Source organism: Leuciscus leuciscus (assembly GCF_965113295.1).
Source record: "Leuciscus leuciscus genome assembly, chromosome: 14".
Taxonomy (NCBI): Eukaryota; Metazoa; Chordata; class Actinopteri; order Cypriniformes; family Leuciscidae; genus Leuciscus; species Leuciscus leuciscus.
Genome location: NC_138738.1, coordinates 37,191,196 through 37,217,613, shown reverse-complemented (window position 1 = coordinate 37,217,613; position 26,418 = coordinate 37,191,196). Strand labels below are relative to the sequence as shown.

Below are 26,418 nucleotides of genomic sequence, written 5' to 3'. Positions count from 1 at the left end.
CCCTGCCATTGTCGAGTTTTTCCGGCTCCGGCAACCCATGTTTTGAGTGTTACACAGCATGGGACGCTATTATGCATCTTGAGAAATAGTCGAAACCAGTGAAGAAGCAGCAGAAACAAGCGATAGAAGCACTGCTTACACACATGTGAACTAACACAGTCATAAAACAGCATATACATTTAAAACTGCATAACGTTACTGAACCCAAAGAGGTTCATGACTGTACAAGCTTACTGGGTGTTGATGGACTCCATGTTTTGATCATCGCTCTGAATCCGATCCAGGCGTAGTCTTTGGCAAAAACTTGACTTTCTCAGCTTTTTGTTCAAAATGTTGCTTTAATGAAACTTACCCATATTCAAATGTTGATAAAAAAAAAAAAAAAGAATGCATGAAGCTAGAATAAAATGGATTTTGTTTGATTGTTTAACAGCAGAGGCTCTGTTCTTTCTTTTGATAGTTTGTATGTTCAGATATTCATACAAAATATTCTGGGGGTCATGAAAATCTCGTGAAAATGATCAAAGATGCTGCCGCTGGCTGACAACTTAAACAAATATAATAAAATAACACTGTCAGGAAAGAGTTTTGTGTTAATACCCATAGTTTATTCACAATTACCTTGAAACATAAAATGCATATTTCATTTCTACACTCCCTGGCCAAAATTTAAATAGTCAAATGCTTGGAGAGTCTATGATTAAATCATTATTGCAGTGAATATTATGTTTCTAGCATGTAAGTGTTTGGCAACAGTTATTTTAACCCTAACTGATGGAGTGTGTAGCTTTTCTTTTCTAAGACAAACATCTAGGAAGACACATAATGGCCATATTCCAGGATGACAATAACATCACAACATTTATTTCCATCAAGATGTGCATCAATATTTGCTCAAGATCTTGTAATGTCAATGCAAGAGTCCAGCACTGTGTAAAGTCTCCTCCAGAACATCCCAAAGACTCAGAGGAGACAATTAATGTGTAAATGATTCTTCATGCTCCTCCCAACCATTCTTTCACAGATCCTGATGAATCTGGACATTGTCATCCTGGAATCTGGCCATGATGTGTCTTCCTACATGTTTAAGAAATGAAAAGCTACACACTCCATCAATAAGGGTTAGAAGAACTGTTGCCTAACACTAACACACTAAAAACATAATAATCATAGCCATAATGATCCAATCATAGACTCTTAAGCATTTGCCTCTTTAAATCCAATCAGTGACTCTGTTTGGCCGGGCAGTGTGGATTTGTTTAAAATTCCCTTATTTGAATGGGAATATAATTGGACTTTCAAGCGCACAATGATCACTGTATGAATTATCACATAATCGTATTTCCATAGCTAGAAATTGCACTTTGTACATGTAATTATTTTTTAAAAAAATTTAACATCCAGTAATCATGAATAGAAACGTAACTGACGATCCATTGATCAAAATGTGTGGGAACCCTGATTTGCCGGATGACTGAATGCTCTTGCATGATTGCAACAATTTCACTAATTCACTTTATCCAACCTCTTTTGTAACTTGCTGTAATAAACCCAATAAAACCTTCACAAACTAGAAATAAAATTGAACCATGTTGATTTATTTCCATAAAATACAAGAATTAAATGCATTTAAATTATTTTCTACTTTTCAAATCGACCATGATTTCCTTGATCACAAGTTTTGAAAGCTCTGTACATCAGTCAGTGTGACGCAGAGAGAGGGACGTCTCTGTGCACGAGATGTACATGTATATACAGTACATGTGCAAAGCTACGCAAAGCCGAATGAGCAAATGAAAAGCACTACAGCATGCTTCCAATCACAACAATACATCAGAAATCATGAGGCTAAAACTCAAAAGCAGCGTATGTGCGTCTTGGGGAATGGAGACACATGAAAACCATCATCGTGTTGTGGTTTTTCTTTTAGGAGTGTTTCATGAAAAGCTCTTTAGCTCAGTCGTTTCACTATTAACCAGCGGCTGATGAACTTCTCTAGGACCCTTGATGGATAATTCACTGTATGTGTCGCTTCAGGTCTTGATCAGTGTGGCAAACGTCTACCCTGTGCTTTAGCAAACACACTATGACCTCTAACCAGTGTTCTTCATCAGAACTGAGGCACTGATATGGGTTAAAGCAACAAGACTCTGAAAACGAGTATAATTTCCCATGTCCCCCACCTAAAAACTGAAAGAAATGAACGAGAAAATAAAGTGTGGAAAAATGTAGGCAAATGGGAGGGAGGCATGCAGCCATTGGAGGACAAGGCCATGGTGGGCGGGGTTTGACTTTATGATGCGCCAGCTTGTTCCTTGGGCGTTTCGGAGTGAATGGTCGTGACCCCGGAGGATTTGAACTTGGGCAGGTGCAGTCCGAACTTGTTCTCCACCCCAGCAAAGGTGGCGGCCGCCAGACGGTAACCACCGACATGCTCAGAGCTGACGGGAGGAAGCTCGGAGATCCGGGATTTGGGCGTTGGTTCGGAACCAGCAGGGCGACTGGAAGGGGAAGAAAAGAAGTTGTTGCTTTAGCTGATGCTTTTAATGCAAAGAAACTCAAAAGTGCAATATTTTTCCAGATAAAGGCTCCGTAATCGATTTCAGGAGTTTGTTCACTGCCACTAAACTGAAGTCCTATTCGGACGGGACTAGTTTAACATGGAGAGGTGGGGTGAAGTAAGAATCACCAGAGCTTCCCTGTGTTTAGTCCCGTCCGAATGTGCATCTCAGTAATGATCACGGACAATGTCAGTAAAGGTCACAGCGACTTTTACCTTCAATAAAAAGGTCTGTAAAAATGACCTCAGGTGATACTAATCCCATGCGAATAGACCCACTGTGAATATGTTAGGGCTGTACTCAACCAAAGAAAATCTTGGTCGACTGAAGTCCTGAAATTTTCGACAAAAAATCGACTAAAAATGACGGTAAAAAAAAAAAAAAACGTTAAGTTAATTAGATGCGCACTGTGCGCAGTACTTGGTAGCCTTGTTGTCCGCCTAAATGAATTATAAATAAACATAAAAAACTAGTAGGCTATTTGCAGTATATTAAATCGTTTTTGACCTAATTATTTTGCACTGAAATGAGTCTGACACTCGAGTCTGTCGGCTCTGACAGCGTTGCATCACGAGCACCTGCGCAATATCATAGCTTATGCTTTCCGAAAACAGTACTATGTTGTCAACTAGTGATATCATCACAAGAACTGTTGAGGAATATGCAACATAATTTAGACAATTATTTTTGTCATATGTTATAATAATAAGTTATAACTGTCAGACACTATCATTTCACCGTTCATGTCCTCACACCGAGCGAGGCTGAACATGAGCTCAGCTTCGCAGCTGAGACACGAATAGACTATTAACTTAAAGCTTTTACTCTTAATAAACACAAAAGGCACGTCCACTTTCATAAAAAAAAGAATATTTATTAAACAAACCAAGAGCAGAAACGAAATAAGGTGCATAACTGAAAAATAAAGCATCCTAGGCTCAAAACTAACACAACCAACAGCACAGCGCAATTGCGCATTAGGCTCCAAATAAAAAAGTTAGGTTATAACACTAAAACATTGAAATATGCAAATTCTGATATGTTCATATAGCCTACTCAAAACAGACAGGGCAAGCTAACGCAGACAAGTGAGCTTACCACTTTTAGATGATATGTCATGTTTGTCGTCGAGCTGTGGAAAACTGTTGCATGCAAACTTTGCATTCGACCTTTTTCCTGTTATCAATTTTAACAAAATGCTACCAGACTGTTGATTTCTTTGTTGTTGACATGTTAGAAGAGGACTGACTATTAAACGCTCTCACAATTAAATAAATAATATTCAGCATCAAACCTTCTATAGTTATCGCTCTCTTTTGGGTTGGGCTAATCCAAAAAAGGTGAAAACAAGGGGGTTGTTCTGAAGACAGACTGTTACAGTGAAACAAGGGTACTCTGAAAACACCCCCATTAGCAGTTAGTGCTTTCCACCTGATGAAATGAGCGCGCCTCAGCGCGGCAAAACTGATGAAATAAACGCAGCAAAACTGATGAAATGAACGCGGCAAAAAATCGACCAATCAGAATTTTGGTCGAACCAGAATGTATCGACCAATTAATCGACTAATCGACTGGGACAGTACAGTCCTATAATATGTACGTAAATATTCTGTCATTTCCTGTTTAAAGTAGTTTTCCGCGGTTTTTCCAAGTATGGAGACGCTTGAAAAAGCATTCAGTTGCGTTCTAGACGCTGGGACGAGTCTGTGGCAAAACTCAAGTGTTTTCCACATTCAGATCAGAGAGAAGATCGAAAGCACTTGTTAGAGGCACGAAACATCTTTTAGCGTTAGGTAAGTGCCTATTACCAACACAATCCAATCTGAAGTTAATTATTATATCGTTCGACTGGACATAACTGTTTATATATATAGGTTATGTGTTTGCGCTCATGATATCAGGAAGCAACGTAATACACACATGATGACAGGAGGGTGACGGCGGTACATAAATCGAGTTACTCCTCCCACTTCTGCTAGTTTTACTGAGATCTCTTATCCCGTGCGAATTGGCCATTAATATCACAGACATCCTGTGGTAAAATGACATCACTCCATCTACCCTTGTAAAGCTAATCCCGTCCAAATAGGGCTTTTAGTCACTGAATAGAATGTTTGACCAAAAGCTCAAAAACAAAACCCTGCCCTACATGTTAGTCAACATTATTCAGTCAATCAACGTTATGATTGGCACATTCATACAGAATTCAAATGAATGTGTGCGTACATCAGCTATCAGATTAAGCATGATGTCTTTCATGCTGTGTGACTCCTCTGGTGAAACACATAACTTACAGGGATAATGCATATCCAGCAGGCGTAATGATATGACGCAGCGCCTGAAAATAGTCCCCAGCTCGGTAGACTATAGGGTCGACTATTTTCAGGCGCTGCGTCATATCATTACGCCTGCTGGACTCATGGTACGGCAGCAAAGTTTCTTGATTATTACGCAGGAATGAGAGTATAGTTCCTAGCCATATCAGCCTAGAAAACCGCAACTTTACATTTTCCGTCGGTCTTAGTACACGATGTAACTACAGAAGAGTCGAGTTTTAAATAGGAAAAATATCGAAACTCTTTGGTCATTTTTTTGAGAGAGACGCTAATGGTCCTGTCCGATTCAATTATCTATGCTAAGCTATGCTAAAAGTGGTAGCTACCGCCAGACCCGGAGATCGGCTGAATGGATTCGAAAACGGTAAAACTCAACTGTTTAACTCTGGGGGAGTTGTAAAATGAGCCTATTTCCAAAAAAAGTGGAGTATCCCTTTAATACTTCCAGTTTCAGGCAGTAAAAAGTGTGTTTAACATGATCAACACTTACTGTCCTCCGAAGTCAACGTACAACCATCGCTGAAGGAGCTCGTAGGTCACCAGGGTCACACCGAACTGAGGAGATGAACGGAACACACGAGCTACGAGAAGACAGAGAGAGGACTGTGAGTGAATATGGACGAGACTGTAGTGAAATCTGTGACGTGTGTGTGTGTACCTCCAGCTCCCTTCCATAGTGCCCGGAAGCCTTCCTCATGTAAGATCTTCCTGAAGCAGTCGATCACTCCAGAGTAAGTGGTCTGACCAGCGCGGGCTGCCACCTGCAGTCGTGTTTTGATGACATCAGCAGGGGTGACAAGTGAAGCAGCGGGTACACCTGTCAATTAAAAGCATTCCGACATCTATTAATACAAGATAGAACATCTGAACGTAAAGCAGGAAATCTGCTCGGATGCAGTTTCATTTTGTCTAGAACAAAGTTCCTGCCCTCATTTTTTCATTTTTTATGTTTCAGTTGTTTGGATTCTGTTGCACTCAAAATTGCAGGAAGATGAATATGAGATGCAGAGGCGGGGTTTAAGCAGAATAAATTATTACATTGGCAGTGAGAAGTAATTTCACAGAAGAAAATTCACAAAAAAAATTATAAAGATGAAATACGTACACGGATGAATCGCTCACAATAAGACCAATAACATGCAATAAAAATAGATAGGGTGAATTTTCTTTTGAATGGAAATTAAAAAAAAATATATAAAAATGGTTATTAATATAATGGTAGAATATGCCTCTGGTTCTGTTAGACGGATTTTTTTTTTATTGCATTTTTCAAATGTTTTACTGCATCTGAATGTTACGAAACTTGACTTGTGTGTCACTTGCTACGAGAACATAAAAAAAATTGAAAACACTAAATGGTCTTGAAAAATAGGCATACTTGTGCTGTTCACAGTCGAATATGACCGCCATAGGAAATTAATGGAAATATAGAAAATATGAAAACAAAAAGCTATATTTTCAGGGTATAGATATATACATAAAAAAAAAGTAAAAAAAAAGTGGATAAGCTCTAAAACATCAAGAGTTCAAAATGGACACTCCCACTTACACACACACACACAAACAAACAGTGCAACATCAAGAGTGCAAAACAGACATGTAGAAAAATGATGAGGTCAAATAAAAAATTAAATAAAAATAAACGAATGATTAATTTCACAATAAAACAAATAACATGCATTTAAAAAAATAATAGATAAGGTTAATTTTTTTTCCATGAAAATTGAAAAATTCCTTATTAATTAAAAAATAAATCAAATGTATTAAAAATGTTATTGTAAGGGTGCAACCAGTCCTTAACTGAAATTGAACTGGGCCAGCATCACAAAGTTGAAGTCATGTTCTGACCTGCGATGGCGCCAGCGGTCAGCAGCTGCAGAGGGCCCAGTCTCCCGTCCTCATCCGTCAGCTGTGTCTTCATATGAGCATAGACCGGGAAATAGATGGCAGAGAAGGGGATATCACGCAGGAAACACGCCTTGGCACCCTGTGGAGGAAAACCAGTCACATTTATGTGTTATAGTTCACGCTAAGGCATAGCACAAACAAGCAGTGAGAAGCTACAATGTCAATTTTGCTTGGATTCAAAGTCTTAAAGACAGACGCATCGCATATCCCACCTTGTAGAGGCCAAAGAAGCCGAGGTCTCGGACCACATTGAGCGCGCTCACTCTGGGGCCTGTAGTGATCTCACCGGCAACCTGCAGACGAATCTTAACGATTTCCAGCGGGTTGGTGAAGATCACCTGCGAGCCACCAGCCTGATAGACAAGAGACAGATCGTTCAGCCGGTGAAGTACAACACAACCCAGTTTAACAGTTCTGTGTTACTCACACATCCACCGGCGAGAATCTCAGCAACCAAAGGTATCGTATCATCTTTTGTGGTAAATTTGTCTCTCACAAAGTCATTCATCTGGAAGAAAGACAACACAGAAACTCATGTAATGGGCTTTAGCGTCAGCGGCTCAGAAACGGCTTTCTACCGGCAGTTTAATGAGACTCACAGTGAGCTTGATGGCTTTCTCTGGAGCCACTCCGATGAGCTGGGGAACAAGACCTGCAGGGGAAACACACAAACAGAAGAAGAGTAGGACAAAGAAAGCGAGATCAGTGGTAATTAACATGGTGTTTCTGAAGCAGGGATGTCAACGTAACACAAATCCAACCTCTATAAAAGCCGAATAATCCCTCGTATCGCAGGACTTTCTTGGCGCAGTCGAAGCTGTTCTTGTACATGAGCTCTCCTACGAAGGAGCCAGTGGAGCGTTGGTTCTGCATGCGGGTCTTGACCAGGTCTATGGGGTACACAGCTGTGGCACCAGTGGCTATAAACAAACACACAGGTTAAAGTGTGTACACTCAAACATATACTGTATATACTATCAATTTAAACCAGCAAAACCAGTGCATTAAACGAGACATGGAAAACTGTTTTCTTGATCTTCTGAAATAAAAGTAGATTTTTGTTTTGAAAGAAGTCTCTTATTCTCACCAAGGATGCATGTATTTGTCAAAAAACTGTCTTCTATTTTACTTTATTTTAAAATGTAATTTATTCCTGTGATCAAAGCAGAATTTTCAGCATCATTACTGCATCACATGATCCGCAACGGTTTAGTTTAGGGTCCATTTCTCACTATTAACTAGTTGCTTATTAGCATGCATATTACTAGGATATTGGCTGTTTATTAGTACTTATAAAGCACATATTAATGCCTTATTCTGCATGACTATATTCTACATCCCTTAATCTACCCAATACCTAAACTTAACCTTACTATCTATTAATAAGCAGTAATTAGGAGTTTATTGAGGCAAAAGTTGTAGTTAACAGTGAGAATTGGACCCTAATCTAAAGTGTGACCAAAACATCTTACTGACCCCAAACCTTTGCCTGATAGTGTGCTATGAAACACAACTCTTTTAAAAACCCATGAAATTGGATGTTAGTGGTTTTTAGTCCATTTCTATAAGCAGTAATATGATAACATACGCATAAAAATTGACAATTAACGTGTACTGTAGATTTTAAGTGCATTTCATCTCTTCTAGGAAAAAAGTCATCTTGTACACTGGCTGGCATATCCAAATGTTTGGCCATCTCCTAATACCACCTAACAATTGCAAGTAGCAAATCATGGTTTATAGCTTTGATGAAGTAAAAGAGCGAATGATTAATGTCCTGCTACCACCTTCTTTTGTCATAAGAAAATACATAACACAGTCCTCGATCCAACTCGTGGTGTAACATCTTACCTCCAGCGATGGAGCCCAGACTAAACCTGTACGCGGACTCTGCTGCCTGCAGCCACACAGAGCGAGATACATCCCCATGCGAATGCTGCACACAGAGAACAACAGCATGTGAGCTATCAAGATAAATGCATCATATTGTCTATTTAGACATATGAAAGCAGCCGGAATAATAAGATTAAACCAGGTTTTTACATTTTCTGAAGAAAGTGAGAGTGGTTTCAAATCCTTAACCCAAAGTAAAAAGGTGTTTTGTGCCATAATTAGCAGTGTTTGCCAAGGCAATCTCACTGATAACAATTTTCTCACAGTAATATATATATATATACACATTTAAATGAACACTAAAAGACTCTTATCTGATCGTCTATACCATAGACTGTAAAAAAATATGGACGTAGTGTCTGTGACGTCACCCGTAGGTTTCTGAAGAGCATTTTTGAAGCCTAAAGTAGGCGGAGCCGGCCGTCGCCATCTTGGCCTTGCGTCACTCCCGGATAACAGAAAATAGGCAAAGAGGCGGGGCGTGAGTGGAGCTGAGGAGCCTTGCTATGATTCTGTACTATTCTGCTAGTTGAAAATGTATTATGCAGTAACTTAATATTACTCTGAGAGTGTGTGTGTGACAGTGATTTATGTGCTTAACGTTACATGTCAGTCACTCTCTTTTTATAGTCTATGGTGCGTCAGCGCGGCATCGCTCAAGTTCGTAGAGAGCTTATTCAGTCCGTTTTAAATTCTGATTTTGGCCGCCTCTCAAATGGGTTAAACCATAGATATATTGCCTATGAAGTTCAAGTAAATGCGCTAGAAAATCCGCGCTCATTCATGGATGTGCATTTATTGCATGGACGGAGAAAGCGCCGACATCTGCAGGATTTCATCTGACGGTACATAAGCATATGATATTATAATCTATCTGTTCCGTGAGAGCAGAACGAACAAGCCTTTATTGACGTTTTTAAATCCGAAAACTCCAAAAAGCAACGAAATTGTCAGACATCCATTAGTGCATGTTCACAGAGGAAAACAACTGAAATACTGCGCTGGTTTTTCTCTCGAACGATACTCGACGACAACGACGGAATCCTAAGCCGTGGGCGAAGTAATGGGTGTATTAAATTGTATGAAATAATCCCGGAAAAAAGCACAAAACACTGCAGAGATGGCAAGTTCAGCAGCTAAAATTTGCTGAGGTGAAGTGACGGCTAGTAACAACAGCAGACAAACGGCTAGCAATGACATCAGCGGGAATCCATCTGTCACTCAAGTGGCCACACCCTTAAATTATGCAGAACTTTAAATATTAATCAACTAAACGGATGAGTTATAAAAAAATTCACCCCCCTCACAGTTGTTATGAAGGGCAAAATTAGCTGTATAGACCAAAGCCACATAGAGATCCAGGCTGTAAACATGTTTTTTTCTGCTGTAAAGTTGGTAATTTTAACATGGGGGAGATACAGATTTGACTCACTTCTGCAGCCAGCCCAAGCGGCCAGTCAATGAATTGCAGTTTAACTCACTTCCGTGTTGGTTTCAAGAGAGAGACGGGGAGGTTGCCGCTTGGTCTATACAGATTAACTCACCTGTCTCTGCACCTCAGCCAGATTATATGGCAGCGCTCCTTCCTCCAGTGGCGCTATCCTCTCGATATCAGCCAGGTTTAATCGTCTATACATCATAACATACATAAACACCTGATCAGATGATAGGCAGGTAGGCAATAGAGATTTTTGTAACACTTTATTTCAATGATCCACTTTAGATATTCTACTAACTATAAGTAACTTTGCAAGTACATGTCAACTAACTCTCATTAGAGTATTAGTAGACGGTTTGCTTAAAGCAACACTAAATAACTTTTCCTCTTCGGTCCCCCTACAGGTTGGAAGCGGAATTGTCCATTAACGCTGTCGTAAATAATGTAGCCTACCGCAGCACGCACGCTCGCTGTTTATCCAGCACCGGCTTTGGAATGAACGATGTCCATAGACAAATGCATTTCAGACGTGAATCATGGCAGAGTCGACGAAGAAAACGAAGAAAGCGCGGTCGGAAGAGTGCAGAGACGGCTCTGCGTGAGTGGTATTTACGACAGTAACGTTAAATACAAGTACTCCACAGCGACTCTAGGGGTCGCTGTTTGACAAAAACGGAACCTGCATAGTGTGCCTTTAAGAGATTATACTAAATAAAATAGTTGTCTACTTAGATTTAAAGCAGAACAGTTCAATAAGAGATGTTTAATAGAAAGGAGGGGCTTGCAGAAGACCTGATCAGCTGATAATGCTGCTTTAATGTACATGTGGATGAACCTGTTTTAAAAAAGGAAAGTACCCTGTTTGGGAGTGCAGTCCAGAGAGCTGGAACAAGATGTCGACTTCCATAGGGGTAATCTGACCGAACTTATTTGCAACATGAACAAACTCCTCTACAGATGGAGAGAGGAAAGAAAATTTAAGACAATTTAGCAAAATGAAACCGTTTATTCTGATGTGCAGATGAACTGATTATTACGGACAGCACAAACCTTTAGTGACAAGCGTATCCTTGCGAGTTCCAGCGAGAGTGCTGTAGATTTTACGGATCAGTTCCATGTTGTTCAGGAGAGAGTTGAAGGCATTGAAGTAGGAGAAGCTCACCATGTGAGAGGTGCCGCCCCCTGCTGCCTAGGAGACACACACATAAACCTTTTACAACAAACTCCATCTCAGCAGATCCACAAGAGAGCTGCACACTTACAGACACAAGGTTTTCCTCCACAAAAGGCGTGAGCATGTGGTGTCTGATGGTGGACATGATGTCACTGAAATCCAAGGATGAAATGATGCCGCTCTTCTCCTTGTCCTTCTGCGCGAACGCCTGTCTTGCGTGCTCCAGCTGCAGCTCCTATGAAAATGCAAGCACAGAAGGGTGAGGGATGAACTTAAAATTTGCCAAAGACCAGTTATAGCTAGTATGGCGCCCTGAGCGAACCAACCCCTGCCACCCCCTTACATCATTTGTCACAAAACATAATTTTTTGCATGGCCGCCCCCCATCAAGATGTCACCCATGACTAAATTCACCACTGCCAAAGACCAAAAGGTCAAGATTTGGATGTTTAGCGTTGACCTGTTCACCCCTGCTGGTAAAGAATGTAACTACAAAGCTGTATATCTGCATATCTGTAATGCATCCTTTTTACATACATCATATGGCACATAACAGTGAACATTATTAGTTATTATAGTGCTGCTGCATTAATGTTTGTACTGTTTACCATCATAATATACTGTTTTACTATGAACAGTGTTTACAATCATGCACGTACCTGTAATACTGATTAGGGACGCACCGATATGAAAATTTTGGCCGATACCGATAATTCTTTCTATTTGAAAGCTGATAACCGATATATTGGCCGATAAATCTAATTCCAAATTTTTATAGAATTTTTGAGAGCCTGATTACAAAAACAAAAATCTTACCATTAAAAGCCATGTCCCAAACACACAATTAAAATGTTCTCATTATAATTTTATATAGCCGATATGACATACTTGTGCTGCTCATGTTGCACTGAACCGAATTTTCCTTTTTTTGAAGTGATTCCAATCATATTTCAAGCAATCCAAATCCATCATGGCGAACAGTGCGCATCTGAAGTGTCTCAGCTGAAGGAAATAATACATTATTTATCGGCTTTAATATATCAGCCAAATTTTCTTACCAGGCCGATAACAATAACATATATTGGCCGATACCAATATGGTGGCCGATATTACGTGCATCCCTAATACTGATGTTGTTTTTAAAGTACTCTTGCACTACCTCACTTTACAATAACACTATACTGTGGTTGCACTAATACTGTGTATTGTTTAAATTATATTTATATTGTTTATTTTATTCTACTAGTTATTTATTATTATTGTTTTATGCCTCTTGTTCAGAACTGCTAACTCCATTTCGTTGATGTGTACTACTACTGTGTGCATACAATGACAATAAAGATTCTTATTCTTATGTGTAAATGTTTGGCGTAGTACCTGCAGGAATTGGGTGAACTCCAGGTAGCTGAGGCGTTTGTTTCTGTTATTGCCGAAGTGCAAGCGGATGAACTCACAGTCCCAGTTGAAGGGGATGTGGTGGTGCACGGTCGTCTGGCTGAAGATATCACGCACATTCTCTGTAAACACACGGACATGGACAGGTTTACACTCCCGCAGTCCATACTAGACGTTACAGCATTACTGATAGTGTTGTATAGCTTTGCTGAACATGTGTGTGTGAATGAATGACTGTGTGTTCAAGGTTAAGCTGCTTGTTTTTCTAGCATAATTATATTATTATCAGCTGACTCTGTAAAGGGGAATAAAACACTACAGCTCTGTTCAAAAACATTGTGAGCTGCCTTGTTGTCTACATAGGCAGCATTAAGTGAAACCTCGTAAGTGATTTGACAAGAACGACCTACATGGGGAAACTCCATCACCACACAAATACTGGACTCTGTTTTGATTTTAATGGAGTTTGATGTTAGCATGTAAAAATACATAGCACACACAAATACAGTGTACAGAAGAAATAAGACTAAACATTTATATACAGTCACTACTGTTCTCACCGAAGGACACATCTCCAGTGCCCGTCTTGTCAAACAGCTGGAAGGCCACGATGAAGAGGGCATCAGGCACACACAGCACTGACTCAAAGGCCAGAAACTCTTGGTACGAGATCAGCCTTAATGAAAAATCAGAAAAATCATACATTAGGACATGCACAAGCTCAATTTTTAATTCTATTAAACTCAACATTAGTTGGATCACTTGCAACTCTACATGATTTTATGTACAAAACAGAATTTTCTAAATTATGCCATGAACACTACAATTCAAAAGTGCTTTTATTTTTTAAGAAATTAACACTTTTATTCAGCAAGGACACATTAAATTGATCAAAAGTGACAGAAAAGACATTTAAAAAACATTATATTTCAAATAAACGCTGTTCTTTTGAACTTTCTATTCTATATCAGTTTCCACAAAAAATATGAAGGAGCATATGAAGTATTTTCAATAATAATACTACTAATAATAAATGTTTCTTGAGCAGCAAATTGAGCAGCAGTTCTTTTAAATTGTACTAATTCAAAATATTAATATTTTTACTGTATTTTTGATCAAATAAATGCATCCTTGATCTTTCAAAAACATTTTTAAAAATCGTACGACCCCAAACTTTTGAACAGGAGTGTATGTGCAATACATTTTCAAAATTATCCCATTTGCATCTGGCTGCTACAGCAGAAAATAATGCAAAAGTGAGTGAACTTCTAGATCTGAGCTGATCTGAAGGTTCAGGCTTCATATCAAACCATCAATAATTAGAACACAGAATAAGTGCAGAATCAGAAAATATGATGTTCGTCTCACCCATCTTTTGTGGTGTCCGCCACTCCGGCGAGCAGCTGCACAGTTTTAGGGTTGTAGTGGAGCTGCGTGTGGAGGCCCAAATACCTCTGCACAAAATCAGTGGGTGTCATGTACCGCTCTCCATCCTTCTCCACCACACTGGCATACTGAGGAGAAAATATAAATAAAAAAACACACAATTACAGCATTTGTGTTGGATATGAAGCATGATTAAACATGTGTGATGCTATTTTTGAAACCTCAAAAACATGGTTTAAAAATCAAAGTCATGAACCAATACATAAAACAGGGCTTAACAAACATTATAACTATATTTTAAGAGTATTATGCTGCATTCCCCCAGTGTTAAGGAAACAAAACTGTTGTCAGTCGTGTAAAATAACACTGGCAACTGTTTTTGGCAACAAGCCGGCTACAATCTTATTTATCAAGTAGCAACATCCGTCTACTGGGACAACTAGGCAAAGGTGACATAATATTCACGAGCCAAGCAAGTTGTATATTTTCCAGTTTTGAGAAAAATAATCTGGACAAAGTGTTGACCGGAGATGCCCTCTGACCTTATCATACATTCTTCACTCATCCATATATTGCCCTGACATTCATGTCTTCCTCCAATATATCCATCTTACATGCTTGAGTCCTATTAATAGAGCCACATCGCACACAAGTCACTGTTACCAGACACCAAAGCGGCCCAAGAAACAACTACTCTCGGTTGACAGACCCATAAGATCTCAACGGCGGAAGTGATCACAAATCCCTGCACGAACAGAAAAAAGCCTTGGAGGACATTTAAAGACGGAGAAAGATAGTGTATACACACACACACACACACACACACACACACACACTGTTCACCCACAATCACACACAGGCGTCTAGACGTTCCCAAGCATGCAAGTCTCTCTCTGTGTTGCTTTTGGAAAAAGGAGACAGCTCCAATCGGTCATGATGTGCACACTGAAGTGTACCTGACATCTTAAGCATCCTAAACTTACCGACAACACCGCGACAGTTAAAAATGCAGCGTGACTAAGGAAATAAAGATTAAGTGACAGACCAAAGTCATGACACTATTGACTTTTGCATCTAAGGTTGCACAGCCGGTGCAAAGCTGCTCAATGGACTCAATTTACTACAGTATAAAGGAAGAAACCAACCATCATTACCTGGTATTAGACCAAAATAAGGAAGGATTTCTTCTGTTTTATCTTACCTTTAGAAAGATGACCTTCAGCTCGTTAGGGTCGGCCCTTTTGGTTGACTGCACCTGTAAACCACAAAATAATTAGAAGGTTAAAGGGCAAGGAATGTGAAACTAAAGTGTTTTTACCCATAATTATAGTCACAACAGCCCTAAGTTACCCTTATCTAGTGACATGTATGGTATGTTTCAACTAAACAGATCTAGCTGTCTCGTTAGTTTCATTAGGGTTATATTGAGAAAACTAACATTTATTCCCAAATTCTCACGTAAATACCAAATACTCTACGCGGTTAAAGGGCACATTCAATATTATTGGGACTTTCTGGCTCACAAATATTGCACAGAATATATGCAAAACTAAATTAAGTTTTTAAAAAGCACAAATTAACCATAAATAAACCAGTCACTAATTCATCAACACAAACACACATGAAGCCATTGAGTCCCTGAAGAATAAAATGATCCCAATTTCGCCCACACGGCATGATCCTTCCACGCCTGACTACACTTTAAAAACAAAAGCTAATCTTTAACAACACAAAAGGCTGTTGGAGAGCTGATTAATACGGTTTAACGCAGATTTCAGATATTTTTTATGGTTTTATGATCCTCACAGATACTCAATTGTCAAAGTCTCAGCCCGAGCGTAGTGATAAGCTCAGTGATGCTCGCGCCGGTCCGTTAAAAACGTTTAATCACTCTCTCTCTACTGATCTCATCTCTACATCTATTAGTTTTTCTCCCGCTCATAAACACCAACTGCAATTAAGAGTCGTCAGATAAAAATGAGAAACATAAATTTTCAGTCAAATACAGTGTCGCTGGAGTCACCTTGGCCGCCATGCTGCTGTCTGACGTCACGTGTGGGTCGCGCAGGCGCGTGGCCGATGACTGAGTGCGCGCGAGAAGATCCAAAGGAGGTGCTCGCGCACCTGTGATGTCACACCTCGCAAGATTTCCAAGCAGCCCTCAAAATGTATTCATTTTATTATCCATACAAATATTTTTTTATATTTAGTATTGTATTTTATCTGGATTTTTGTTGTTTGTTAAATTTCGTTAGAACCATTTTGTTATTCAATAAAAAAAACAATCCCTTACGTTACAATTTTCAAGAATATATTATGACCATATATGCAGCTACAAAGGGAAAATATGGAAAATATATTTGATTCACACATTTACATTTCATGCATTAGATGGCAATATTTGAATAAACTACAAATCCGTTTCTTTAAAAATATCTTTATTGTACACATTCTCACAAGTAAAAAGTGCAGCATCCAAGCAGACATATTATGCACTTTTCCCCATGTTTGCATTTTCAAAACCACATCACAACATTAAATGAGGGTTGAGTATCAAATTAAGGAGAAAAAAAAAAAAAGGCATGACACCATAAACAAGTGAAACTCTTGTCCTCTACAACCAAACATGATATTTACAGATAATACAAAATTTCAAAAAGTCCCAAGAGCGACACCAAACTTTCCACCCATCTTTAAGAGCACAAGTGCACTGCAATGTCCTTCATGCGTTCTGGCGTCCTCTACTGGACCCTGTGCTTATAAAACCAGCAGAGACCTTTAGTGAAGTTCCAGCCAAGTGAAATGGAGAGAACATACAGGAGTCCGAGCAAAGCAAAGGGATACAGAAGCACCACAGTGTTCTTTAAGAACGGGAGCGCTAAAGAAACAAGAAGATTAAATTAGACAATGTTCAGAGACTTTATGGATGGTAAAAACTAGGGATGCAGCGATATGAAAATTTTGGCCCATACAATAACCGATAATTGTTTATATTTGAAAGCTGATAACCGACATGTTGGCCGATAAATCTAAATCCATAATTTTATATAATTTTTGAGAGTCTGATTACAATTTTATGTAGCCTACAGTACAGGTCAAAAGTTTGGAAACATGACTATTTGTAATGTTTTTGAAAGAAGTTTCTTCTGCTCATCAAGCCTGCATTTATTTGATAAAAAAAAGAAGAAAAAAAAAAGAAGTAATATTGTGATATATTATTACAATTTAAAATAATTGGTTTTCAATTTATTATACTTTAAATTATCATTTATTTCTGTGATCAAAGCTGAATTTTCAGGATCATTACTCCAGTCTATCACATGATCCTTTAGAAATCATTCTTCTAATATGATGATTCATTATCAAAGTTGGAAACAGTTCTGCTGCTTAATATGTTTTCATAACCTGTGATACTTTTTTAGGATACTTTGATGAATAAAAAGTAAAATAAATAAATAAATAAAAATATTTAAAAAAGAAGCACATTTTTTAAAAATAGAAATCTTTTGTAACAACAATATACACTATTGGTCAGTAATTTGGGGTCACACATTTTTTTTCTTTCTTTTCTTGAAATCAATACTTTTATTCAGCAAGGATGCGTTAAATTGATAAAAAGTGATAGTAAAGAAGATTTATATTATTAGAATTTTTTTTATTTTTTTTTTATAAATGCAGTTCTTTTTAACCTTTTATTCATCAAATATATTAGGCAGCAGAACTGTTTCCAACACTCAGAATAAATCAGAATATTACAATGATTTCTAAAGGATCATGTGATAGACTGGATGTCACATGTGACACTGAAGACTGGAGTAATGATGCTGAAAATTCAGCTTTGCATCACAGGAATAAATAATTTTTTAAAAGTATATTCAAATAGAAAACTATTATTTTAAGTTGTAATAATATTTCACAATATTACTGTTTTTTTCTTTCTGTATTTTTGATCAAATAAACGCAGCCTTGATAAGCATTAGAGACTTCTTTCAAAAATATAAAAAAACGTAATGTTTCCAAACTTTTGACCTGTACTGTATATAATAGACAAGCACTGCACATGTTGCACTTTACTGTATTTTCCTTTTTTTTAAGTGATTCCAATCATATTTTAAGCAATTCAAAACCATCGTGGCGAAGAGTGCGCATCTGAAGTGTCTCAGCTGAAGGAAATAATCCGTTATTTATCGGCTTCAAGATATCTTATCCGACCGATAACGATAACATTAAAACTGATCACATATCGGCTGGTAACCGATATGGTGGCCGATATATCGTGCATCCCTGGTAAAAATACACTAGCTATCACAATACTTACCATTGTAGCCCAGGAATGTGATGTAAATATAGTAACCGATTGCAATAAGCCACAAGGTGTTTCCCACAAAATAACCCAGGAACCAGTCTGAACTCGTAACAACAACATCTGTCAAGAGAGCAAGAGGTGTTAACAAAGTCTATAACTGAAAACAGTACAGCTCATTACACATGTATACACATCTTTACTTACAGTTGATGAAGAATAGCTGTAAAAAGTGCAGAATGACCAGAAGAGGGTAGAAAGCATTTAGATGGACGTCAAACGCGTAGCCCCACTCCACATCATAATCTCTGCTCGGTTTCATCAGATATTTATTCGTAACAAACCTGAAGAAGAAAAGACAGGGATTACTGTACAGTTTTACAGTAAAAAAAAAAAATTTCTAGTAAAATTATGCTGATTTATTATATCATTCTTTAAAGTACTTGATTCTGATTGGTCAGTTGCGACAAACATTATAGCTTAATACTAACCACTAAACTGTACATTCAGGCAACCCCAAGAAATTGTTTTCCTAATTATAATCACATAATAAAATAAGTAAGATCAATATTTCATGTCCATTTATTAATTTGGTAAGAAATCATGTATGAAGCAGGATAATGTCCAGTCAGGACCATCAGCTTTGTGCAGTGTTATATTAGTATTATTTATACAGTATTATAGTATTTATTAACATTTTGAATTGGCTTTTATTTTTAGCTTTTCAGTTTTTTTTTAGGTTTTAGTAATTTTGTTATGTGCTTTTGGCATTTTCATTACTTCTTTTTTTATTTTTAAATTTTAGTTCTTCAACTTAATATTTCAGTCAGTTGCCAAGGCAACATTTCACTTTTTTTTAATCCAATAAAAGGTTTAAGTTTTTCATCCAGTATTTATTTAATTCGAACTTTCATTCAATTACAAAAAATGATTAATAATAGTTCTAGTTTCAGTTAATGGGTCCTAACCGTGCTGTCTGGGTTTATTTCATGAAAACTTGTAAAACTATTACATTTCTTTTTACAAATAAAATGGAGAATACACTTCATTTTAAAAATTAACAATAAAAAAAGACAAAAACTCCAGAAACTGGATCAATATCATACGAGCAAGTTCAACATTAAAGTCGGCATGAAATGAAAGTTGCGATAGTCTTTTCTTCCCTATTGTGACGTATATCCGAGTGAAATGGCTTCTGGAATTATTATTATTTTTGGCTTGCTATCAGTATCACTGGTACTGTCTTTCAGTGGCTAACTTCATATCTCTCAGACAGGCAACCATTTATTTGCATTAATAAACACAAATCTTGCTCTGTCACTGTTTCCTGTGGTGTACCTCAAGGATCCGTTCTTGGTCCACTTCTATTTCTAATCTAGATGCTTCCTTCTTGCTCAGATCACACAGCATCATGGTCTTAATTTCCATAATTATGCAGATGATACACAAATCTATTTTACTGTTCAACCCGATTCTGTTTTTCCTCCCTCTTCCATCACTTCCTGCCTACAAGAGCTCAAAATATGGATGGCTCAAAACTTCTTAAAACTGAATACTGACAAAACAGAAATCCTGCTAGTAAGCCCTAAATCCCTCGTCATTTCCCAACATGACTTCTCCATTCATATTGACGGAGTTATAGTTCATTCATCACCCAAAATGCGCAATTTGATTCTAGATTATGCTTTGAATCCCATATCAGCCAGCTTGTTAAATCCTGTTTTCTTCCACCTTTGCAACATTGTCCGTATACGATGTTCGCTAAATCTCAAAGATGCCGAAACTGTTATCCATGCTTTTATAACCTCGCTTCTAGACTATTGTAACTCTTTGTTTTCTGGCCTACCCACTAATCAAAGCTCAGTTGCTCGTGCCCTTGCATTTAACAAAAAATTGTGTATCGCATTCAATTAATACACCCTGCCCGTACTCTTAGATTGAGTACTGAGAGTTTTGCTTGTATTACCCAAGTGCAAACTATCTACTGTTGGTGGTAGGGGGATCATTATTTATTATCATTATTATTAGGAAGGGACTTGATTTTGTCCTTGGGAATTGATTGGATTGTAGGAAGTTTCAAGTTTTCAGTCAGCAGTGGAGGATGTTTAGTCCCACCTTCTGCCGAGACACACATCATGAAGAGAACAGATGACATTTTCAAGAGGGAGGGGAGATTTTAAGATTACCAGGGCATATGAATTTGAAATAATGATGATGATAATGATGTTCACAGATAAAGCATTTATAATAAACACTGCAACATTCTGTAAAAAAATAAGAACTGTCAATTTTGATGACTTTAAAGGGATACTTCACAGTTTTTTCATATTAAACTATGTTATTCCCTAAACTAAGACGAGTTGATACATACCTCTCTCGTCTCAGTGCGTGCACTCAATCGCTCTGGCGCGCGGCGACACTTAGCTTAGCCCAGTTCATTCATGCCCAGCTTAGCCCAGTTCATATGGCGGAATAGCACTTGGAAGCACTTCGACTCGGCGTAGTAAAAAGTCACTCCTGAAAAATCCTCTCCCCCTCTCACTTCTGTCATTAGAACCAACGTGACTTTTTACTGCGCCGAGTTGAAGTGCTTCCAAGTGCTATTCCGCCATACATTATAGTTATCCTTTTTACCTGCTTAGAAAAGCGCCACGTTTTATTTTGTGTCACCATACTTGGTCGTGTAACTACTCGTGTAACTGTATTTAAATAGGGAAAACGTGGAGGTGTTTGGTCGCTTCTAGTTTCATCTCTGTTTGGATCCTAATGAATGAACAGGGCTAAGCTAAGTGCTATCAAAGTGTCGCCGTGCGCCAGAGCGATTGAGTGCACGCACTGAGACGAGAGAGGTATGTATCAACAATCAACTCATCTTAGTTAAGGGAAATAACATAGTTTAATATGAAAAAACGGTGAAGTATCCCTTTAAGGACATGATTATAGCAGTGATCCTCACTCAAAATCGCAGTAGGCTGACTTTAAGGACATTACTCACATTTTTGTCAGCATGCAAACCTGTGTGTGTGTGTGTGTGTGTGTGTGGCACCTTACCACATGAGTGTGGAAATGAGCAATCCAACCCCGATGCAGTCGATGAAAACGACCCAGAGCAACAGCTTCAACGTCTCCACAAAACCCATGTCTAGAACCAGACCAAAGCCCACCGTCGACACTGCAGAGATAACATTAGTTAGCAAATGAAGGTTTAATTTCCAAAGCCTGTCACATGTATCAATTGCAAGAGCTCACCACACAGCCAGATGCTGAGCAGCACCAGGAACGCAGGGTCGTCCCGGGCCCACTGGTCTTTAGTTTGCTTGCGGTAGTGGAAGTTGCGGTACACTTTCTGCGGTGATGTGAACAGATAGAGCATCTGCCATATGGCGAACTCGAAGTCCATCTGTCTGAAATGCAGGAGTCTCCTCAGGTACTTGTAGCGCTTGGCTCCGGCCGTGTGCCGCGCCGCATCCCGCTCGCTGAGGCTGCCGTTTCGCTGGATCTGCGGGGAGCTCGTCGGCAACATACTGCTGGGATGAGAGAGAAATTTGGTTATGACAAAAAACACAACATGCAAATTATTGGTTGTGTATAAGACATACAGTACCAGTTAAAAGTTTGGAAACATTACTAGTTTTAATGTTTTTGAAAGAAGTCTCTTATGCTCATCAAGCCTGTATTTATTTTAACAAAAAATACAGGAAAAAACTGTAATATTGTGAAATATTATTACAATTTAAAATCATGGTTTTCTATTTGAATATACTTTAAAATACAATTTATTCCTGTGATCAAAGCTGAATTTTCTGCATCATCACTCCAGTCTTCAGTGTCACATGATCCTTCAGAAATCATTAATATATTATAAATATTGGAAACAGTTGTGCTGCTTAGTATTTTTTTATAACCGGTTATACTTTTTTTCAGGATTCTTTAATGAATAAAAAGTTTTAAAAAAGGAGGAAAAAAGAACAGCATTTATTTAAAATATAAATATTTTGTAACAATATACTGTACACTACAGTTCAAAAGTTTGGGGTCAGTATTTTTTTTTCTTTCTTTTTTTGAAAGAAATTAATTCTTTTATTTAGCAAGGATGTATTAAATTGATAAAAAGTGATAGTAAAGATATATATTGTTAGAAAAGATTTATATTTCAAAAACATTAAAAAGAGTAATGTTTCCAAACTTTTGACCGGTCCAGATACAACATACAAATCTTGTGAATCTCATTAGGACTAAATGATGTGACTGTTTTTGAGTGGCTGGATCGTTATCAACAATTATGGCTTAGTATGTTTTGGCAAAAGAATAACAAGTCAAACTCAATTACAACTTAATTACAGTACATAGACTGTACAGTAGGTCTGAAAACTTCTAGAACACTAAGATATAATCTATTGGTCAAGCTTAATAATCAATCAGCTCGTTAGTTCTTGTGCTTCCTATAGAAATATGACCTGCTATGTAAACATGCAGTGCTGAATCTGATCCTAGATCAGTCGTATCACTCTTACTTGCTTTACACAGACAATCTGGCCTTGGATGACAACTGACAGCAATGATACAGTAACTAACCTGCTAGTCTAAAAGTAGACGCTTTATTAAGCATAAACAATGGAAAACCCAAAGCTTAACAGTGTGTGTGTGTGTGTGTGTGTGATGATGATGATGATGATGATGATGCTGCTGCTACCTGGGCCTCGGCTCGATCCTACATGATAACCTGGTAAAGCAGTTCGCTACAATGATGCTCCTTCTCAGTGTGTAAAAACTTGACACTCACCCGCTCGACAGCAGTATCAGCAACTATTGAAGCAAATCTCTTATTAATCAAGGTGTAAAACAATGCAGCAACTGTGACATGTCAACTTCCTGCCTTGTCCGAACACGTAGCAGCGCAACCTACACAGTGACGCCACTTCCGGTCTCAATGCTTTCTGGGAAATGTAGTGTTGGGACAGTGTAGTGTTTATTACAATCTCTGATCAAAATGTTTAAACAGAATATTGTTTTAACTGTTAATCAATTGTAGGATTTTCCTACTTACAATCATTATTCCTTTTTAATATTTCTTTATTTTAATATTTTTTGGTTGGGAAAACAACAGCAAAAACAAGCAAGAAAAAAATTAATCAATCCTTCATGAGCGATGATTAACTTTGGAATTGTATTTGTATCCTGTCTTTTTTTCTTACCATTTGGTTAAGTAAAAATCATGTACAACAAGTGACTGAGCATTTCTGAAATATGCAATGACATTATATTTTATCAATGTTTCTATAAATGACAACACAAGCATATAAAGTTGTGATATTTCGATAAACTGTAATGCCTAAACCAAATTGATTAGGTGAAACTGCTTTTAGCAGAAATGAAAATATTAAATTTTGTAATACATATTTTGTATATTTTATATTAGTCTATATTATTTATATTTTATAATTACTTTAGTCGTTGTATTCAATTTTTATTGTATTCGTTGTATTCCATTTTTATTGGAACCCTTTTCACTTATTTTTTGTTTTTAATTGGTTATTTTATTTTTTAGATTTAAAAAAAAAAAGTTTTTATATTCTGAAAATACACTGCAGGCTTCGATAATTGCATAACACAATTGTGAAGATAAAAACATTTTTTGTTGTTGATAATTCTGTTTGCTGGTACAATAATGTTTAGAAACGACAGATGGCGCTAATGTGTAAGTCTTTCTTTCTTTCTTTCTTTCTCTCTCTCACATTGGTATAACTTTTTAATCCATCATGTTCCATAACTTTTAAATGGTCAAAAAAGCAAAAATGGCTTTTGCAAATAAGCAATTCTGATAAATAATCCTAAAACAATACCGTAGAACAGTTTAGCACCAGTGTGTTCACTTTTCAAAAAGGATGTTTTCTCCTGCAAATGCACAGCGTATTGTATCATTGCTCTATTTTAAGTCTATGTTTCTAAAACTAAAAGTAAACTTTTAAAAGCAGTGAGCGGAGAATAGTTTTTATTTTTACCTGCAGATTTCTTGCAGGTCATTGGAGCGATGTGTCCATCACAGGTGCTCCTGCTCCTCTTTCACGGGCGTTTAAAAGCACAGCTTGCGGTTTGGCTCATATTTATTTAATAACCACCTACCACCTCATCATTCTTTTATCTCTACATTCTGTTTTCCTTCATTACGACCCTCAGATACTCCTATGGTGGATTGTAAAACACTTTGCACATCACTTGAAGAAAACAAGCGAACAGAAACTAGTTTCATTCATGCTATTTTAACGTTGTGGAACGCTGACAGTTTTGCTGGAGGGCATGTCATCATAATGAATAAAATATATATTCAGTCTTTCCATATGGCAAAAACAAAAATTCTTTTCAAAAAACATTTGAAACAAATAAGACTATAGGATAGACACCACAATGTGTTGAAAATGTGCTACAAATGTTGAAAATATAGTATATAACATTAAAAATAATTTCTATTAAATCCATCTATTAAAATACTTTTATATAAAAACATATTTTACATACATAACATACTCTCTCTCTCGCTCTCTCTCACACACACACACACACACACACACACACACACACACACACACACACACACACACACGGCCATGCACATGCACACACACACACACACACACACACACACACACACACACACACACACACACACACACACACACACACACACACACACACAAATGTTCACTGGTAAAAATAAATAAAAAAACCTTTTGGAAACTTTATTTCACACTTATTGTTTTGTTCCCTTTGGTTCTTTTGGTCCAGACCAAAAAAGAAAATGATAAATTTAGTCCTGGTTCACTTAGCACTCACACTGTTATTTTTAAAACCGAACCTAATGATACAAACAAAAACACACACACCTTTTCAGCAAGCTCAGTCTGCTTGTGCTTTAATCGAACCAAACCTGCCACGTGTGAACACTCTTGAGTGCATTTGACTTGTGTTAGGCTACATGTAATTTAAAGATCAGTTGTATATGCATTAGGGGACGTTTATTTATATTATTACCCACCGAAAGCATCAAACTGATTACGTTCATAAGCTCAGCCAAAATGAGAGTGTAGTTTGTTTTGGTGAGCTTAACATGCTTTCAAATACTTCAGAGCAAAGCAGCTCTGTGAAATGACAAGTGATGAATGGCGCAGAAGGATTTCCTCAGAGAGCAATGAAAATCAAAGAGTTTCAAATGCAGAATGATGTAGAGTCTCACTTCTCCTGATGCTGTTTACTTTGCTAATGAAGAGCATTTGCTAGTAATGTTTTAAAGGGTTAGATCACCCAAAAATTTACGGACCCTCGTCCCAACCCCGTAAGACTTTCTTTCATCTTCGTAACACAAATTAAGATATTTTAAGATATAAATTAAGATATTATGAAATCTGAGAGCTGTCTCACTCCTTCAGGCTGCTAGGTAATCGATATCTGCCAGCCCAGGAAAGTTAGTAAAGACATCGTTAAAATAGTCCGAGTGACTACAGTGGCTCAACCTGAAGTTTATCAAGCGACGAGAATACTTTTTGTGCACAAAAAAACAAAAATAACGACTTTATTCAACCATCTCTTCTCTTCCATGTCATTCTCCTAAGCAGTTCATGTAGTTTAACAGTGCAGCGCTTCTGGGTTGTACGTCAGAACATAGGCTCACTATTGGCCGACGCTGGTCATGTGTGTGATGCGTGGGATGCTGGCCAATAGTGAGCCTACGTTCTGACGTACAACCCAGAAGCGCTGCGCTGTTACACTACGTGAACTCACTCAGAGGAACATAGAAGAACATTTATATTCGAATAAAGTCATTATTTTTGTGTTTTATTGCGCACAAAAAGTATTCTCGTCGCTTGATAAACTTCAGGTTGAGCCACTGTAGTCACTCTGACTATTTTAATGTCTTTACTAACTTTCCTGGGCTGGCAGATATCGATTACCTAGAAGCCTATGAAGGAGTGAGACAGCTCTCAGATTTCATCAAAAATATCTTAATTTGTGTTCTGAAGATGAACGAA

At 37.7% G+C, this 26,418-nt stretch overlaps 2 protein-coding genes across 3 annotated transcripts; both read right to left on the bottom strand.

Annotated features, from left to right (window-relative positions):
* Positions 1 to 1,577: 1,577 nt before the first annotated feature.
* Positions 1,578 to 16,160, bottom strand: slc25a12 (solute carrier family 25 member 12). The gene is made up of 18 exons (XM_082136142.1): positions 16,115 to 16,160; positions 15,293 to 15,346; positions 14,074 to 14,219; positions 13,266 to 13,381; positions 12,688 to 12,827; positions 11,399 to 11,545; positions 11,187 to 11,325; positions 10,994 to 11,087; positions 10,243 to 10,327; positions 8,657 to 8,741; positions 7,567 to 7,725; positions 7,405 to 7,457; positions 7,233 to 7,313; positions 7,018 to 7,158; positions 6,746 to 6,884; positions 5,556 to 5,714; positions 5,388 to 5,478; positions 1,578 to 2,501 (listed from the first exon to the last, which is right to left on the bottom strand). Exons 1-18 carry the CDS (start codon positions 16,124 to 16,126, stop codon positions 2,294 to 2,296), a joined length of 2,049 nt encoding a protein of 682 aa, XP_081992268.1. The 5' UTR covers positions 16,127 to 16,160; the 3' UTR covers positions 1,578 to 2,293.
* Positions 16,161 to 16,512: 352 nt separating this feature from the next.
* Positions 16,513 to 23,313, bottom strand: LOC309473947 (protein unc-50 homolog). Of its 2 annotated transcripts, none has more exons than XM_082136235.1 (6): positions 23,178 to 23,313; positions 21,644 to 21,921; positions 21,446 to 21,566; positions 18,602 to 18,738; positions 18,410 to 18,517; positions 16,513 to 16,969 (listed from the first exon to the last, which is right to left on the bottom strand). In XM_082136235.1, exons 2-6 carry the CDS (start codon positions 21,915 to 21,917, stop codon positions 16,833 to 16,835), a joined length of 777 nt encoding a protein of 258 aa, XP_081992361.1. In that variant the 5' UTR covers positions 21,918 to 21,921; positions 23,178 to 23,313; the 3' UTR covers positions 16,513 to 16,832. The 2 variants fall into 2 exon arrangements, with proteins under 2 accessions (XP_081992361.1, XP_081992362.1); XM_082136236.1 differs by having other exon boundaries at positions 21,644 to 21,918.
* Between the last annotated feature and the right edge of the window lie 3,105 nt (positions 23,314 to 26,418).